The 18040-nt window shown below is 47.8% G+C and overlaps 1 protein-coding gene across 1 annotated transcript; it reads right to left on the bottom strand.

The window, feature by feature from the left end:
- Nucleotides 1-920: 920 nt before the first annotated feature.
- ITM2A (integral membrane protein 2A) lies at nt 921-18026 on the bottom strand. Its single transcript, XM_068250076.1, has 6 exons — nt 17899-18026; nt 8704-8841; nt 7483-7656; nt 7117-7227; nt 4111-4261; nt 921-2418 (listed from the first exon to the last, which is right to left on the bottom strand). The coding sequence occupies exons 1-6, from the start codon at nt 17971-17973 to the stop codon at nt 2330-2332; spliced, it is 738 nt and encodes a 245-aa protein (XP_068106177.1). The 5' UTR covers nt 17974-18026; the 3' UTR covers nt 921-2329.
- Nucleotides 18027-18040: the final 14 nt, after the last annotated feature.

The raw sequence follows: 18040 nt of genomic DNA, 5'->3' as shown, positions 1-18040 counted from the left end.
TAAACTCCCAATAAACTGTGTAGGGGAAGGTGGGGGCCTCTAGACTCCAGGGAACTGTATAGGGGAGGGAGGGCCACTAGACATCAGTATAGGGGTTGGAGGGGGGCCATTAGACACCTGGGAACGTCATAAGGGAGGAAAGAGGCCAGTAGACATTGAGGTTGGCCCACGACTAGGTCCCAGTGTACAATTTCAGCCCTCTTTGTATTGGAGTTCGACACCCCTGTTCTATGGGAATCAAAATTGTGTTTTCTGATAGTTATCAGTTTATGTGTATTGGGGTACTTACCTCAGTAGGGGGGAGGCCTCGTCCCACGGTGCTCTCGCTGAGCCCCTCCTAAGCCACAGCCGACAATTTACCTTCCCTGGCTCCAGCGCAGTGGAGCAGACCCGACTGGGATCGGCTTTTTCCACCTGATCCCGAGCCAAGAACAGATACTGCGCTGGAGCCGCAGAGGTAAATATTTACATGGCCGCCGTTCAAGGGGCCCTGTGGGACGGAGGAGGATGGGGGAAGCCTTGATAGGATCCAGTGGTTTCCCCTTCCCAAGGTAAGTACTCCCCAGGGGCACTTTGTTACTTTGGGTAAAGTTGGATTTCGGTTTTATTCCCTTTTATTTTGATAGGCAAATGTCTTGTGTGTTATTTTTACGTTTGCAAATATTCTTTCTGCATTTGTTCCACTTTTCGGAAAATGGGCGGATGTAAAGCTTTATGCAGCTTGGGAATGGACCAATCAAATGCAGCCAATACAATTGCTTGGCCCATTTCTGAGCTGCACAAATGTGCATAAAATTAGCATCTCACTGACCATTCCAGCGATTAGGACAGGGACTCTCCCTCCAGCCAATGTCATTCAACCCGGCAATGCAGCTCTCCTACATCCGCTCCACATCAATAATCATAAACAGAGGCAAACGTTTTTAAAGAAAGAATGTTTATTGGAAGGATAAGTGTCGCCCCCGGCACAAGTCAAAACAGGTCCTCTGTCACCCCTTCAGTACCTCCGTACAGGGATCAGGCCTGGTAAGATCTGCTACAATGACACTTTATCTCCAGGGAGGTGCCAGACTATAAATATCTTTAGCTTGATTTACTTGTACATCTGCATGCAACTCATCCTCTCCTCTCTAGCGCCCCCTAGTGACCTGCACCCTGCAGGACGTACAGATGAATGAACCTAGTGTGAAATCTCTAACAGTAACTTAGCTGCACCCACAAAATGTGCAACAGCACCCCCTGCTGGTAATTACTACATCACTTTTACTGGCTGCACCTCTAGTACAAAGGGCAAAACAACTTCACCACCATCCCGTGAAAGTCTGACCTCAGAACACAGAATAAAACCTTCTGAAAGAATTGGGTGAAAGTATTGCAGAGAACCTGCCAGAAGTTGCAATTTTGTAAACGGACACCAGAAGCTGGTTTTTGTGTGGAGGGGGACCCAACGTCAGTCTCTCTGTGATTAAAAGCTTGCTCTGCATTCTGGAATCACTATGATATTCTCTATTGCTCAGTGTGCCGAGAAAGCCCTAATCACCGGCCTGCACGGACGTGACCTTGAATGCCAACCTAGAGCCATGTCCCGCCCCTTCCTGCAATCCAACAAATGAGTTCCACTGTTGGCATGTGAGATGCTAATTTTTAGATGGCAGGAAGAGGCGGAGTCATGGGCTGATTTTATTGGGGGCTTTCCCAGCACACAGTAGTGGAACTGATAGAAATAAAGACCCGCGTGTATGCCCCGTCCCCAGGGTCAGTCTACAAAGCGCAGCAGATCAGGACAGCTCCGCATGCATTGGGCGGCTCTGCTGGAGGAGGGGACTAATGCTGGAACAGAGGACAAAAACACACACACCAGTGTCACGCACACTTATTACACATCAGTTATATTCTATATAGAAAATATATATCATATATAGGTGAAATGGGTGGAAGAGTTGAGGAAACATTTATAATTTTGTAAAATACAAAGTTAATCCTAAAATTCATCAATCGAGGAAATAGCAATATACAGTCAGGTACAGTAGTAGCACACAGAATCAGACATGCGCTGATTAGTAGGGTCTGGGTGAGAGGGGGCGTGTCACGTCTCCGCAGACAGTGCAAAAACACTAAAAACTTTATTGCAACCACCGTCGCCTAACAGCCAGAGTGACAGCGAGGAGTGGTGGCATCCGATTGGTGGAGGAGCACCAGCAGTCATGCGGAAGATAAAAAGCGGGCGCACACAGGACTAAACGCATTGATTATCACAGCACATGTTACGGAGGGGGGTTGGTGACCCCGCCCCCTGCGATTACGTGAGAATGGCACTGCGTTCTGCTGCTCACAGCTCACAGATGGAGGTGTGCACCACGTAGTTGTTCTCAAAGTGATAGACACTGCGGCAGGTCTCCACCGACCTCTTCTGCATACCTAAAAGACCAGACAAATTCCCAATGTCAATACAGGGAGGAGCTCCCAATAAATACAAAAATAGCTTAATTTATCCCATTTACTAAGGCTAGCCCAGGATTTTCCCCACACTTAAAGAGGCCCTGTAGTGACACATAGAATGCAGTAAATTATTTAGGATACCCACTTTTATGCTCATGTTCCTGCTTTCAGCTTTAAAAACACTTCCCATAGGGAAGGAAGGGAGTGTCAGTGTTTGTGATTGATTTGGGGGGTGGTCAGGGTGATTAAGGTAGGGGAGGGGGCAGCTAATGTTTGTGGCCTCAAGCAGCACATAAATCCCCCCCCCCCCCCCAACAGTGGGTGTGGCCTTGACATGTGGGTGGAGCCACTATACAGCCAGATGTAGGTACCAAACCCACCCCCAGTATAGGTGACCAGATGTCCCAGAAGTATAAAGCCCCTTCCCTAGGATTGGTGGCCAGATGTACCCACAGTATAAGTGGTAAGGTGCCCCAATATAACTGGTCCCTGAGCAGTGGGTGGGATTTTAGGTAGGTGTGGTGTTCTGCGCGGGGCCCCCTAGACCTCAGATGAGCGCAAGACTTAAGGTGGGTATACGTCAGATAAGAAAAAAAAGTCTTTGGAAAATGAAAGATCACAGACCAATTTTACCCCCTTCCATATAGTATAAGAGCCATACTCTACAGTCTATTCTATGGAGCTGAACTCCCCATCAGATAAAAATATTTGCAAGATGCTGCACACACAGATGCTGTACACATGCAACAGATCAGTCTCTGCAAAAGATCTGTTCCTGAAAACTGCATTCATAGTCTATGATATCTGCAGATCTCATACACACCTTGTTTAACAGACAATTATCTGCAGATCAGAACCCCCAGGATGGATCTTCAGATCGGCAGATAATAGTCTGATCTGCAGATGAATGTCCGTTAAACAAGGTGTGTATGAGATCTGCAGATGAATGCAATATTCAGGAACGGATCTTTTGCATGTGTACAGCATCTTGCAAAGATTTGTCTGATGGGGAGTGCAGCTCCATAGAATAGACTGCGTAGAGTATGGCTTTTATACTACATGGAAGGGGGTAAAATTGGTCTGTGATCTTTCATTTTCCAAAGACTTTTTTTCTTATCTGACGTATACCCACCTTAAGTCTTGCGCTCATCTGAGGTCTAGGGGGCCCCGCACAGAACACCACACACCTACCTAAAACCCCACCCACTGCTGACCTTTAGTGGGCACATCAATCAGCCGTGCGAGTAACTTCAAATGCAGGAGGTGACATCACTTCTACATATGTAGTCAGCGATACTTTGCACCGCTCTGTCCGTCGGGTCCCACACTGATCTGCAGGCCTTTCCCCGCGCTGATCTGCAGGTCTGAACAGGGAAGATGGGAGGGATACACGGGGCAGCCCCTGCAGGAAATGAGTCGCTTGTAGCTAGCAGTGGCCCTGGGAGGGTGTCATCGTTAGTGACTGGGGCCAGTAATGGTGATTAAGGAGGGAGGAGGGGTTAGAATCAGTGTTGGCTATTGGGGTGGGGTAAAGGGGTCAGTGTTGGTGATTTGGAGGGGGAGGAGCAGTGTTATTGATTGAGGTGGGGAGGGGTCAGTGCTGGCACTTGAGGTCAGTGTTGCTAATTGGGGTGGAGGGGGTGGGGTCAGCGATTAGCGGTAGGGACTCACCGATGATCTGGTCTCTGCGTTGCAGCCGGTAGGTCTCTCTCCCCACACAGTGCTGGTAGATAAAGATTCCCAGCTCGGACAAGTCATCGATCTTCTCTGTCACCACCAGCTCTTCACTCACCAGGTAGGTCTGGGGCAGGTAGGAGCCGCTCTGTGGCAATCAGAGGATGAGGAAAGCACAGATTAAACAGATGTGATATTAAAACCGTGGATCATACAACCAGCATGCATGTCTTATAATCTGGTGTATGCAGTTCCCAGCATGCCTTTCTCCTGTCTGCTCGGTGGTCACATGTTTATATCCCCGCCCCATTCCTGAAGAGCAAAGTCAAAATGAACTTCCGCACACTCATGCAAATCCATTCACAAAAATCATGCAGCAATCAATGCTGTCCCTACAGCCAAGCTAAAAGCTGGGATCTTCGTTACAGGAATAAAAAGTCACTTGCGTAGTCACATACACCACGTAGAGGTAGCCCAGTGTCGTATGCGTCCTAACTCTGGCCCTGTAACATGCATAGCACAAACATGCACGCATTCAGCGCTATGCATATTACAGGGCAAAAAGTGAGGACATGACACCTCTACGCGGTTTATGTGACTACGCAAGAGACTTATTCTAGTAACGAAGATCCCAGCTTTTAACTTAGCGGTAGGGACAGCATTGATTGCTGCATGATTTTTGTGAATGGATTTGCATGTGCGGAAGTTAATTTTGACTTTGCGGTTTTGCTTGCCACACCCCTTCCAGCACCTCCCTATTACATCTGCCTGTGTTTAAACGTCCTAGCTGGAGGTGAGGATCCTGTTGTGTCTTTCTTTACATTCCTGGAGAGATCTGACTGCCCAATACAGCGCCTCCACATACACCACTGATCAGTGATTGGAGGATTGTCAGAGTGGGGCGGGGCTCAGATACCTGTATTCTTCATACTCCTAACATGCCTGTGCATTTACCACAATCCATGACAAGTTCCTATACAATACAGGATAACTATACTAGATTGGGAGAGTCTGCTATATGGGATTCTAGACCACAACATACATTTTTCACATTTACCCCATATAGAAATAATCACTTAACACCAGAATCTTTAAGTACGTATTCCTATAGTTATATACAAAAATTATATAGAATTATAAAAAAACACAAAAACCACAAAACATAAAAAGAGTACCTGTTAAAACTAAAATTAGCAATAACGTATCTCATTACCAGCCCCTCAGTTTGCTCTCTTTCAGTCTAGTTTCATTTTCTGGATTCAGCAGCCCTTGCTTTCTTTATAATGTAGAAAAGACTTGCGCCTCCCTTATTTGCATATGTATGCATTTAGCCACACCCATCACCAGAACACTCAATTTCTACCGTGGAATGGTCCCTTTCATTTCTCTATTTTCCCCATACGCTTATCTAGCAAGGAGTTGTACAGGAATTCATCAATTAAAGGGGAACTTCAGCCTAAACATACTGTCATCAAGTTGCATTAGTTATGTTAACTAGGACAGGTAATATAATCTCTTACCCACCCTGTTTTAAAAGAACAGGCAAATGTTTGTGATTCATGGGGGCAGCCATCTTTTTGGTTGAAAGGAGGTGACAAGGAGCAGGAGACAGTTCCAACTGTCTTGTGTCCTGATTACCCCTCCCAGCTGCACACGCTAGGCTTCAAATGTTAAATTCATTGTATAAAAAAAAAAAAAAAAAAAAAAAAAGGGCACCAAAACAGAACATCAGAAATCCCATCATGCTTTGCACAGCATCAGGGGGAAAAAGCCCGGGCAGTTTTCTTCTGTGCAGCTTAAAATGAGGCTTGTATAAGAGAAACAAAGTTCTGATGCTGTGAAACTTAAAGAACCACCAGGCCTTTTCAGTGCTGCAGTCGATTTTTAGTCCGGAGGTTCACTTTAAAGCCACGATTACCACACACACTGGGAATTGTGTAGCTTTTTTCACAGGCTGGCTCATATTGGATATACATCCAGTATTGAGCATTTCAACAAAGTTGACATAAACCTGATATGACTTGAGGCTGCTTTCACAGTGGGACGTTACAGGCGCACGTTAGTGCAGCCTGTAACGCAGCCCAACTCACAGCAATGAAAACGAAATGGCTGTTCACAGTGCCCACGTTGCGTTACACAGTAACGCTGCACGTTCTAAGTGCAGCATGCTGTGCGTTATACTGGGCTTTAGCCGCGTTAGACTGGTTGCCCATGCGCAGTAATTAGCCACAGGGCTAATATTCACTGCACTGCTGATGCAGCGTTTTCTTCCTGGAGCGGCCGCTTTTTGCGCTGATTGGCTGGCGGGACCACGTGATGCGGAGTGGAACACGGACCACTCCGCATCACGTGGTCCCGCCAGCCAATCAGCGCCACGGAGACACACGGAGCGCATAAAGAGCTGCATAAAGCGGTTCACTCTGGCTTCCTGCTTCAACACCACCAGGCGTTGCGTTAGGGGCACGTTATGCGACCATAACGTCCCCTAAAATGCAACGTCTTGGTGTGAAAGTAGCCTAAAAGAATATATACACATACCTGGGGCTTCCTCCAGCCCCCTTGAGTCTGATCAGTCCCTCGTCCTCCCAGGTTGTTTGGATACGCCGCCGCTAGGTGCCCAGCAATTAAGCCAGTTGGCGCGTAGTGCGCATGCATGGCCGGGTCGCAAATCCCAATCTCGTTTCCGGGAGAGTTCTGCACCTGCGCAGTACTACTACAGGAGCATTCACGGACCGGCTGATTTACCCAGCAAGGAGTGTTAAAGCAAATCTGATGCAAAGCCCGCCACAAAAGTGGATCAGCTGCTCTGAGGGACCAATCAGAATGCTTGATCCAGACTTTTCCAGTACTGCCCCAGTTTCCCTTGCACCGGCATGGATATATTTGTCCCGAGACTCTCCCAAGCCCCCTCCAGCCCTAAAAACTATTAACGCCCAACAAATGTAAGTTTACTTTCTCTCTGGAGAAAAGCGAAAGCCAGAAACAAAGATGGCCGATACCCACCGCCAGCTTCATGAAGAGATCCAGGAGGTTGCGAGGTGGCAGGACTATGGAGGTGTTCAGGTTAATGATGTAACACTTCTGAATCTGCAGATCCAGGTAGGCAGTCAGGAGCTACAAGAGAGGAAGCAGAGTTCATACGATTGGTCACATACCAGACTTGCGTCTGGCACACACATCCAATTTTGTTTGGCCTACACAATCTATTGACCCGCCTACTACATCAAAGTGGTAAAATTAACCAATCAATATTGGATGTGTATGCGCTTACGCTCACAATGTACATACACATTACACACAGTCCATGTATGGGAACACGAGTAGAGCACAGACACTGGGAATCACGTGGAGGGCTGAACGGCCACACACCTTGTCGAAGTCGTGGACGATGGCCGCAGAGTCGCCCTCGGAGAAGCTTGGCACGGGAACATTGATTATGGCAACGTTGTCATCCTCGCGGATATCAGCCTCCTCGGACACGGGGAGGTAGTATGGCTCCGCCACATCATCTACAAAGGACATCTGCCCTTCGTACACCTTGTGCTGAAATATAGAAAACGAGGCTCATAAGACGAGGAGAGCGATGGAGAAGGAAAAAGGGAGGGCAATAAAAAAGCGGCAGCAATACAAGACATGATGGAGGACCAATCAGGGCAAAGGCAACAATGCAGAGGACATCACAAGATTGAGCTCAATGACTCCATCTGTAAGCAAAAGGTCATGGCTATAACGCAACTTCTATCCCTGCACTGTAATACCTTTCTACGACAGCTGGGGGCGTTGGTGAAAGCTTAGGATAACTGCATGGACAATCCAAGACTTGCAGAGAAGATAATATCAGGACAGTAGAGGAAGGCCTCAGTCAAGACCAGCAACTATGGAGCAATGGCCAAACCTAATCAGGGCCATTTTTAGCCTGATGCTGGAAATACACGGTACGTTTTCGCGGCTCGATTCTGCCGCCCGATCGATTCATCTTCTGCTCGTTTTCCTAATATTTTTTCCCAGCATTAGGCATTCCAGGCCATTGCCTGGAGTGCCATTAGTCCTGGGGGGCGGGGCTAGCAACAGCCCTGACAATTATGACAGTTCCCAAACAGGAACTTCTACCCCCACCTACTCTAAGAATGTGGGCAGACCTGAATTTTTACACTCTCCTTCTCTGCTAAAAAAGTTTTCCACCCACAATTCCCGACACCCAGACCAGGAAGAAGCCACTATTAACCTCACCAACTAGTGCTGTCTTCACAGATCCTCCTCAGAGACGTATAGGAAAGGGAAACCTATATAAAAGGGAGGAGTTACACAGTTTGTACCAGGGGCTGTGGAGATGGAGCAATCTTTGGGTACCTGAAGATCCACCAACTCCTAATAAAATTTAAGCTTAAAGAAAGACATGACAGAGTGCCATTTCTCAGATAATAGACTACATATAACAATCTTGTTGATTATTTATGAGAAGTAGAGGTGTCAGTGGATTAATAAACTGAGTCAGAGTCAAATGATTTTGGCCACTCCCACCTATCAGTGGAGACAATCAAAATGACTAATAAATGAGCATAATTTATAGTGTGATACAGCATTGCTTACCCGTGGCACGAAGAACTTGTACATGCAGGCCCCGCCTACTATGAGCCCAGCCAAGATGAAGGCCACACCCAGCAGGGTAAGCAGGCAGTGTCCAGTGGAACGGTGGCTGTCTATCCCATGAGTGGCAACTTCTGGGTCCTGCAACATGGAACACTCACTGTAAGACGCCGCACAGAAACCACCCCCCCCCCCCCCCAAACATTCACCAATTATGAAACTTCCCAACTACATACTACAGAGTGACAGATAACCTCCATATTACAGCAGAATGATATGCGATAGACATACAAAATGTACCGAGAGCATGTACACTTCCTCTCTGCTCTAAAAGACAAGCAATAGCATAACCTTTAAAGAGACACTGAAGCAAAAAAAAAAAAAAAAAAAAAAAAAAAAAGATATGATTTATGTGTAGTACAGCTAAGAAATAAAACATTAAGATCAGATACATCAGTCTAATTGTTTCCAGTACAGGAAGAGTTAAGAAACTCCAGTTATCTCTAAGTCTTAAGGTAGCCATACACTAGTCGCCCTCTATTTGAACTTCCTGGTCACGGAGTGACACAGGAAGCGCCGGAACAGAGCCGTGCAGAGCAGAGACGATGCCCGGGAGCCAGCATCAGGTAATGTATACCTGATCGGATCGGCCGCCGCTAGCGACGCGCTCCCTACCCGCGGGCGATCGAGGGTAATTTCCCGCACGGCGCGATCGACGGACCGATCCGATTTCGGGAGGAAATCGGATCGGCGGGTGCGTTTACCGCGAACGATTGGCAGCAAATTCGATCCCAGGATCGAATCTGCTGTCGAAACGGCCGCGAATCGGGCCAGTGTATGGCCACCTTTAGTCATGGAGAGGGCTGTTATCTGACTTTTATTATCTCAACTGTAAGTGAACTGTTTACTTTTTCTCTGCCAGAGGAGAGGTCATTACTTCACAGACTGCTCTGAAAGAATCATTTTGAATGCTGAGTGTTGTGTAATCTGCACATATTAGAGTGATGCAATGTTAGAAAAAACACTATATACCTGAAAATAAAAATACGAGAATATTTTCTTTGCTGCTTATCTTCTAGTAATTATTCATAGTACACAACCAATTCACTATATCATATTTTTTTTCGCTTCAGTGTCTCTTTAAAGACAGACATTTTTTGTTACAGCTGATACAAATCCTGCAATAAATCTGCAGTGTGTCTACTTCCTGCTCTCATGGAAGCAGACAGATTAACATCTTGTTCTTTCAAATAAGCTCATCAGCCGGGGCAGACAGCTGAGGGATCACATTACAGTTGTGATTAGTTACAGATGAGGAGGAACTAGACATGTTAAAGAGAACCCGTAACTTCAAAAAGCTCCCCTGGGGTGTACTTACCTCAGGAGGGGGAAGTCTCTGGATCCCATCGAGGCTTTCCCGCCCTCTGCCCCACAGTGGCAGCGCTGGACCCGCCCGAAACTACAGCCGACAAATTGTCATGCTGTGGTGCTGTAGCGCCTGCAATGCTTTCCTTCCCGGGCTCCAGCGCAGGCGCAGCTCCCCCCGATGGGCTAAGGCAGAAATAGCCGATCCCAGTCGGGTCCACTCTACTGCGCAGGTGACTTGCGCAGTACAGCGGACCCAATTGGAATCAGCCATTGCTGCCTTAGCACGAGCCGAGAGCTGCTACTGTGCCTGCAAAGGTAAATATTTACATGCCCGCCATTTGGAGAGCACTGCCACTGTTGGACAGAGAATGACGGGTAAGCCTCAATAGGATCCAGAGGCTTCTCCCTCTCGAGGCAAGTACCCTCCCCCTCCCCCCCCCCCCCCCCAGGCACTTTTCAAAGTTACAGGTTCTCTTTAAATTCTCTACATACACGGTGAATTTCTCTCAGGGCTCGTTTCCACTGTTGCGGTGCGGAATCGCCTGGATTCCACCGCTGATGAAATCGCATGCGGATGCGATTCCCCATGCGTTTTTTGCCGCGAATTCGCATAGGTGAGGGTATATGCGATTTTAACCATGTCACTGCCTGTGTGAATTTACATCGGTACCTATGCGAATTCGCGGCAAAAAAAAACGCATGCAATTTCCCTATTAAATACATTGCATGCATTCCACTCTCAGGCGAATTCGTTGGCTCATTTGTGCGTTTTTTCACCGCTCAAAAAAAACGCACATCACCAACGCAACAGTGGAAACAGGCCCATTCACTTGCATACCATGTGCGAATCCGCATGCGGATTCGCGATAGTGGAAACAAGCCCTCAGTTTTCCTTTGGTCCCAAGCAAGAGTTCAGGTCCACTTTAAAATGCACAAATTCGCACCAGTGGCTGCTTGGCTGATCATGTGACTCCTCTACAACCCACAGTAGTCAGCAAGTCCCCCTTGTACAGTCTACTATTGTCTCAGTCAGCAGAACAGAGAGATAGCACAATTCCATTTCCCAAGACTTTGTGATTCACGCAGATATACTTACACAGATGAAAATATGAGTATGAAGCTGTGACCTAAGTCAAGGCCATAGCTGAGAGAGCATCACACCCCCCCCCCCCCCCCAGCATCTACGAGAAACACTCAGGGAGGAGGAAGGAAATGAGGAGAGCTGAGCAAGGACTTCCCAATTTTAAGATCAGCAGCAGTAAACTAGAAAACAGGAGCAGCAATAAAATGGCCAACAGTGATGTGCGCACACACCAGCAGATACGGCAAATCACACAGCCAGACTATTCCCATCACCCCAGGACAGCACATCGGGGATCCAGTAATGAACAGACTGGTGTGTAACCGGTTTACCAGCTACAATGTGCCCCGTGTACTAGAGCCATGGCTGCATGCAACATACTGTTGGTAAAATACTGCATTGTATATTCTAGACTTTTGTTTGCAAATTCATAAGCATACGTATAAAAATCACCGTCCGGAGATTTGGGTACAGGATACAGCCGGTATATGGCTGATCCTGCTGCTGCACAAGTCCCCGGAGGCGTTAATTACTATTGCCCCTCCAGGTCCATGTGGATAGTGGGGAATGATGTAATTCAGCTTCCAGCTGTCGCTGGCGGCCGAATTACAGCGTTTTAAAAGTAACCTCAGTCTTCTGACGGTGCCGAAGTTACTCACTGTTCACCGCTATAGCTGTAATTCCTATTACAGTCTATGGTGGCGCTAGCTGCGCCCAAATCTCCTGCGCTGTTATTACAGCGCTCTATAAAGAGTTTCACAGGTGCAGTAGACTTCGGTAATTTACCCCCAAAAAATGGGCATCAATTAAAAAAAACAACCTGTTTGGTAAGAGCAGAGCAGTGTGGAGTGGTCTCTGCTTTGTAACAAGCTGTTCCTTGCAGTGAGGGCATAATCGTAAGAGGCATCCCCGACATGCCTTTAGATGTACATGTTTTGTTATACTGCCTCTGAACCGGTCTATTAGTTTTTCTTTATATTTTAGTTTATTGCCACAGTTTAGATAAATGTCCAATAAATATCAAACAAACATGCCATGCTTAGGAGATTGCCCCACTAGCTCCTCTGCATCTTCAAACAATAACCTAAAGGGTTAAACGTCTGACCCTGCAGGGAGACCTTTATTGCGGCTCTCTCCTCCGCTGCCTGGGGAGTTGAGAAGCTGGACCCTCCCTAGAAGGTATCTGGACCCTCCCATGGGTTATCGCACAGTGAGGCTGGTTTCGACACATCAGACCTGGCTGTAATCACTGAACAGGTTTCTGGGCTTTAGCAAAAGCCTGCTCTAATCTTTAATGAATTGACATTTGCTGGCATGTGTTGAGGTATTTACCTCACTGCTCGGGAATGTCACCTTTTCATGCGGTAACAGCTTTTATGAATTGACATTTTCCTAAGTGCTCGGTAAACTCAGCTGTTTTCAGTGTTACTGCATGTGCTAATGCCGCTATACTGCCGCTAAACGGAGGTCCCTTACCCCCCTGCAAAATCCACGACCAACTTGGTCGTGGATTTTGCTGCTGCTGGAGGCAGGGCTAATGGCCGCAGCCCTGCCTCTCAGTGCGTCTATCAGCGGCGGATCTCCGCCTCTCCCCACCCCTCTCAGTGAATGCAGACTGAAAGGGGCGGGGAGAGGCGGCGATCAGCGCTGACAGACGCGCTGAGAGGCAGGGCTAAAGGCCGTTAGCCCTGCCTTACCAGGAAGTGATCACCGCGCTGCACGGAGGGATATGGGGGGTAAGGGACCCCCCGTTCAGCGGCAGTATAGCGGCGTTTTATATAAGAGAATCAGCAAGATTTATTCTCGCTTCAGATTCTCTTTAAGGCTACGTTTGGTAAAAAGGAAAGAAAAAGGTCGGGGGAAAAGCAGCAATTTGTGTTTTAGACTTTTTGTTCCCAAAGTCACAATGATTTTCAAAACCATCTGTATCTTAGGCCTGGTTCACATTAGCATTTTTTTCCCGAAGCGTAACTGGAACGTATACTGTACAAACAGAACAGATATTGAAAGGATCCAATGTTAACCTATGGATCCATTCACATGCGTCCGTTGGTACGGATACGTTCCGGTCCCCGAACCTAAAAATTGCTGCAGGCCCTAATTTTCCGGACCGTTCTGCCCAGCGGAACAAATCCAGACAAAAAAAAAAAATGCTGCAGCATTGGGGCAATGGAAACGGAATGTTTCTTCACACTAGTGAAGAAACCGACCATTCCACGGGGGTTGGGGGCATGGGCCGACATGAATCTAGCGACGGGAGGGTGAGGGGAGAGTGCAGCAGCCGGGCCGGTGGGGGAGGGTTTATACATACCTAATCTTCTGTAGCAGCCGGTGGTAGAGGCTTCCGTCTTTGCACGTGCTGTGTAGTCACAGCGGAAGAAGAGGAAGCCTCTACCGCCGGCTACTACAGAAGATTAGGTATGTATTTGCTGATTGAAAACTGATCCGATAAATCATTGATCAGATCCGTTTTCACTGTGTGAACCGGGCCACAGACTGAGCCATCCAAATCCAGTGAATCGGAGTCCAGATCCGCTCACCGGATCCTTTTGGCTCCAAGCGCAGATGTGAACCGGGCCTTAAACAATTTTCTATTACTACACAATCAGAAATTAGGGAAATGTTTTTATTAACTTTCTTGTTTATCTGAATAATTTTATTCGTGTTTCCCCTTTTCTCTGCCGTTTTCTCCCTTCTATCACCCACCGAATGTGTGTTGGTTACGGACAGCTCCAGGCTGGAGACACCGAACATCTCACTTGTGTTACCGTATGCGATAATCTTTGTGACATGTGGCATTTACCCCACAAGTTGGTAATTTACCTCATTAGTTGGCAATTTTAGTTTCCCAGGCAGTAACAGCCTAATAAGTACACACTTTCAATTATAATTGGCCAATCACTGACCAATTTTACCACCTCCATGTACTGTGAGAACCAGCAGATTTTAAATACTAAAGCTGGGTACACGCAAGATAAAAGTATTTGAAAAATAAAAGATCAAAGATAATCTGCAGATAAACTTTGTAGAGAGGATCTACAAAGATAGCAACGAAAGATATTTGTCTTATTCTTTCAGATCCATCCCAGTAGATCTAATCTGCAGACGATTGTTCATTAACCTCCTTGCCGGTTATCCCGAGCTCAGCTCGGGGTAACCTGCGCAGGAGGATTTCTCAGGCCCCGCTGGTCCGATTTTCACAATTTTTTTTATTGCACGCAGCTAACACTTTGCTAGCTGCGTGCATATCCCGATTGCCGCCCCCCCCCCCCCTCCAGACCCCTTGCGCAGCCTGGCCAATCAGTGCCAGGCAGCGCTGAGGGGTGGATCGGGATTCCCTCTGACGTCCATGACGTCGGTGACGCCATCCGCCCCGTCGCCATGGCAACGAGGGAAGCCGAGCAGGAAATCCCGTTCTGAACGGGATTTCCTGCTTGTAAAGATCGCCGGCGGCGATCGAAGTAGCTAGGAGGATGCCGCTTGTCAGCGGCTATCATGTAGCTAGTGCTAGCTACATGAATTAAAAAAAAAAAAAAAAAGTTTTTTTTAAAAAGTGCTGCGCCGCCCCCTTGCCGACAGAATTGGAACGGCAAGGGGGTTAAAGAAAACCTGTAATGAGAAAAACCTGCACTGGGGGGGTACTCACCTGGGGTGGGGGAAGCCTCCTATTGAGGCTTCCTTGGTCCCACGACGGCGACGAAAAGTTCAGGAAACGGCGGGGATGTAAATATTTACCTTTCCGGCTCCAGCGCAGTATCGGCTCTCCGCCTCAGAGATAGGCGGAAATAGTTGACCGCTGTCGGGCCGCTCTACTGCACAGGCGCAAGTCTCCTGCGCTTGCACAGTAGAGCGGACCCGACGGATATTGGCTATTTTCACCTATCTCCGCATGGAGAGCCGCAACAGCGCCCCCGCTGGAGCCAGGAAAGGTAAACAAATCAGCGCTTGTCGAGGGAGGATTCCGGGACACTTCGGGGGAGCCGGCGATGGACTGCCTGCAGCTACAGGGATGGAGGAAGCCTCATTGGGACCCTGAGGCTTCCCCCTCCCAAGGCGGGTACCCTCCAGGGGAACTTTTTTTTGTTACAGGTTCTCTTTAAACAGTGTGTATGAGATCTGCAGATATTTCTTAAATTTTGTGTGCACACGCATGCATGAAAAAGGAGGAAGTAAATAGACAAAGCATTTTTTGGATCTTTTGCAGATACTGATCTTTGACGTGTGTACAGGACATTTGGAAAGATCACCCTTTCAAACCTCCCTGACAAACCTATGTGACAGACAAATTCCTCAGTTTGCAAAGATTTATTATCTGATGGGTGTACTCAGCTTGAGAATAGACTGTATAGGTATGCTCTCATTCTACATGGAAGGGGGTAAAATTGGCCTAAAGGTACGTACACACATCTGATATTTCTGAACGACTTGTTGTTCAAAAGACAGTTGGATGTGTGTACGTTCGATCGTTAAGCCGCATCTACACGCGTAGATGCGGCCGCGATGCTCCTTATCAATCGAGCCGCTGATGCGGCTCGATTGATAAGATCCGACAGGACGGATCTCCGCACCGCCGATTCCCTGCTCGATCCCCGCGAGGGGACAATGGCAGGGAATCGTGCGGGAGATAAGCGGCGCCGGCAGGCACGAGCGGGGAATCGAATGCGGCGCACGCGCGGCGAGCGGGCACGCTGAAAAGGCGATCTGGCGGCTAATCGAGCCGCCGGAATCGCTACAACCTCTCATAGTGTAGACGGGGCTTTAGACTGATAGCAGTTTTGACTGATCCGCTCAGCGGATCCTTGGACTAAATGTCGTTCAAACGACAGTTAGGTCCGTACATGTGTACAAACGACTTGTTTTTTGAAAGGATTACTTTGACACTAATAGACATTCAAACAAGTCATTTGGTCAGTAATTTGATCTGGTCCATTGTTCTATCCAGTCCATTGACCAGTCAAACATTTAAATTAGCTGTAATTAGCATTTCAAACATTTCGTCGTCTGTGTGTACAAGTAGTCTGAACGACTTTTTGTTTCAAAGACAAGTAGTTCAAACGTCTGGTTTGAACGACAATCGGGCATAAAATCAGACGTCTGTACGCCCGGACGAGAGGAATCGGCGCAGGAGACTTGGGGGCGCAGGAAACAGCCTGTATGGCTTATCCTGCTCCTGCACAAATTCCCATTGATATTAACCACTATTCCCCCTCCAGGCCACCATGGAAGGTGGGGAATGAAATAATTTGGCTTCCAAGTGTTCGGTGTGTACGCACCCATTAGATGTCATTTTCCAAAGACTTCTCATTTATATAGCACCAACATCTTCTGCAGCTCTGTACAGAGTACCTAGCATCAATGAATTGACATTTTACAAATTGTTCAGTAAAATCAGCTGTTTTCTGCTTTACTGAATGTGGTTAGATTTTGTGAATAGAAGCCAATATGACCAATATAGCAGACAACCTGCATGCCACATAATATGCAGCTCAGGGCCACCCCTGCCCAGAATCTTACATGTTTACAGCACCCCTTTCCGAATTGCGACATTAGGCGATCTGTCTGATGGTAGACTTGATCAAGGGCATTCTTCACCACACCTTGCCCGCTCAGTCGTTCCTCCACCCCCTCCGTAGTAACAGGCACATTGCTATCCCATAGGCTAGCGACACCGAGGAGCAAGGACCAATCCCTGCCGGGCACTAGTCCTGACACATGCATCCAATATTTTATCAGCATGGCACCATACCCTGTTTGTGTTGATGAATGTTATGAAGAATTAATACACTTTAGCCTTAACATTACCATGGTGTGCTAGCCTAACTGTGGACTCTTGTTGTTGCTTGGCAGCCAGGTTATGCACCCACTACTATAGTAAGGTGTGCAACTCCAAAAGCCACCTACTTTACTAGTTTGACACAGCCAGCCTGGTGCTTCAGGCCCATAAAACTCAGTGTGCCCGTTAAAAATGTTCCCAACATCCTAATGTAGCCAGGTACAACATTCTATGAAACGAGGCCTGGTGCAAAATACCCAATGCCATGGCCAGCCTGGCACAAGCTACCCTTATAGCAAGGCCAACTTGTGGAGATGGTCAATAAAAATCTAACATACATTTAATGGTCAATACTGGAGGAGGAATATAGGAGTTAATATTTGGGAGAGGGGGATACACACATGGGGAATACAGGAGTTAGTATGGGGGGGGGGGGGGGGGGGGAGGGTGTGTATACATTATGAAGGATATGTTTTCAGTACTTAGGGAGGGGGTACAAAGAGGGAAAATATGTTCTCAGTCCTGCGGGAGGGGTGCAAAGAGGGAGAATGGGGATACAAAGAGAGATTGGGGGTCAGTACTGGGCAGGGGTGCACAGAGGGAGGAAAGGGGGTGTACAGAGAGATGGGGGATTAGGACTAGAAGAGGGGTACAGAGAGATGGGGGATTAGTACTGGAAAAGGGGTACAGAGAGATGGGGGATTAGTACTGGAAAAGGGGTACAGAGAGATGGGGGATTAGTACTGGAAGAGGGGTATAGAGAGAGATGGGGGAATCAGTACTGGGGAGGGGTACACAGAGGGATGGGGATCAGTACACAGAGGGATGGGGATCAGTACTGGGGAGGGGTGCATAGCGAAGGATAGGGAAGGGGGGTCAATACTGGAGCAGGGTACAGGGATTGGGATAAGGGAGTCGGTATTGGAGAAATATACAGTGACGCAATGGGGAGCCCCCGGGCCCCGCCTCTCCTCACCTGCTCCGGCACGAGGCTCTGGGTATCTTTGTTGGCTTTTCCAGCCAGCGGGGAGCTAAACGCGATCTTCACCATGGCGGCTGCTTCCAGTCTCTGCTGCGCCACTTCCGGCCCGCTGAGTACCGTCACCAGCCCCTCCCTC

Source organism: Hyperolius riggenbachi, chromosome 8 (assembly GCF_040937935.1).
Source record: "Hyperolius riggenbachi isolate aHypRig1 chromosome 8, aHypRig1.pri, whole genome shotgun sequence".
NCBI classification, from domain to species: Eukaryota; Metazoa; Chordata; class Amphibia; order Anura; family Hyperoliidae; genus Hyperolius; species Hyperolius riggenbachi.
Note: the sequence above shows the minus strand (reverse complement) of the source record. Positions and strands in the feature narration are given on the sequence as shown.

Coding starts and splice junctions, on each gene's coding strand:
- ITM2A (XM_068250076.1), bottom strand. CDS start 17,973: ATGGTGAAGATCGCGTTTAGCTCCCCGCTGGCTGGAAAAGCCAACAAA. Junction 7,657..8,703: donor ACAAGTTCTTCGTGCCACGG/GTAAGCAATGCT, acceptor TCTATATTTCAG/CACAAGGTGTACGAAGGGCA. Junction 7,228..7,482: donor TCGTCCACGACTTCGACAAG/GTGTGTGGCCGT, acceptor CCTCTCTTGTAG/CTCCTGACTGCCTACCTGGA.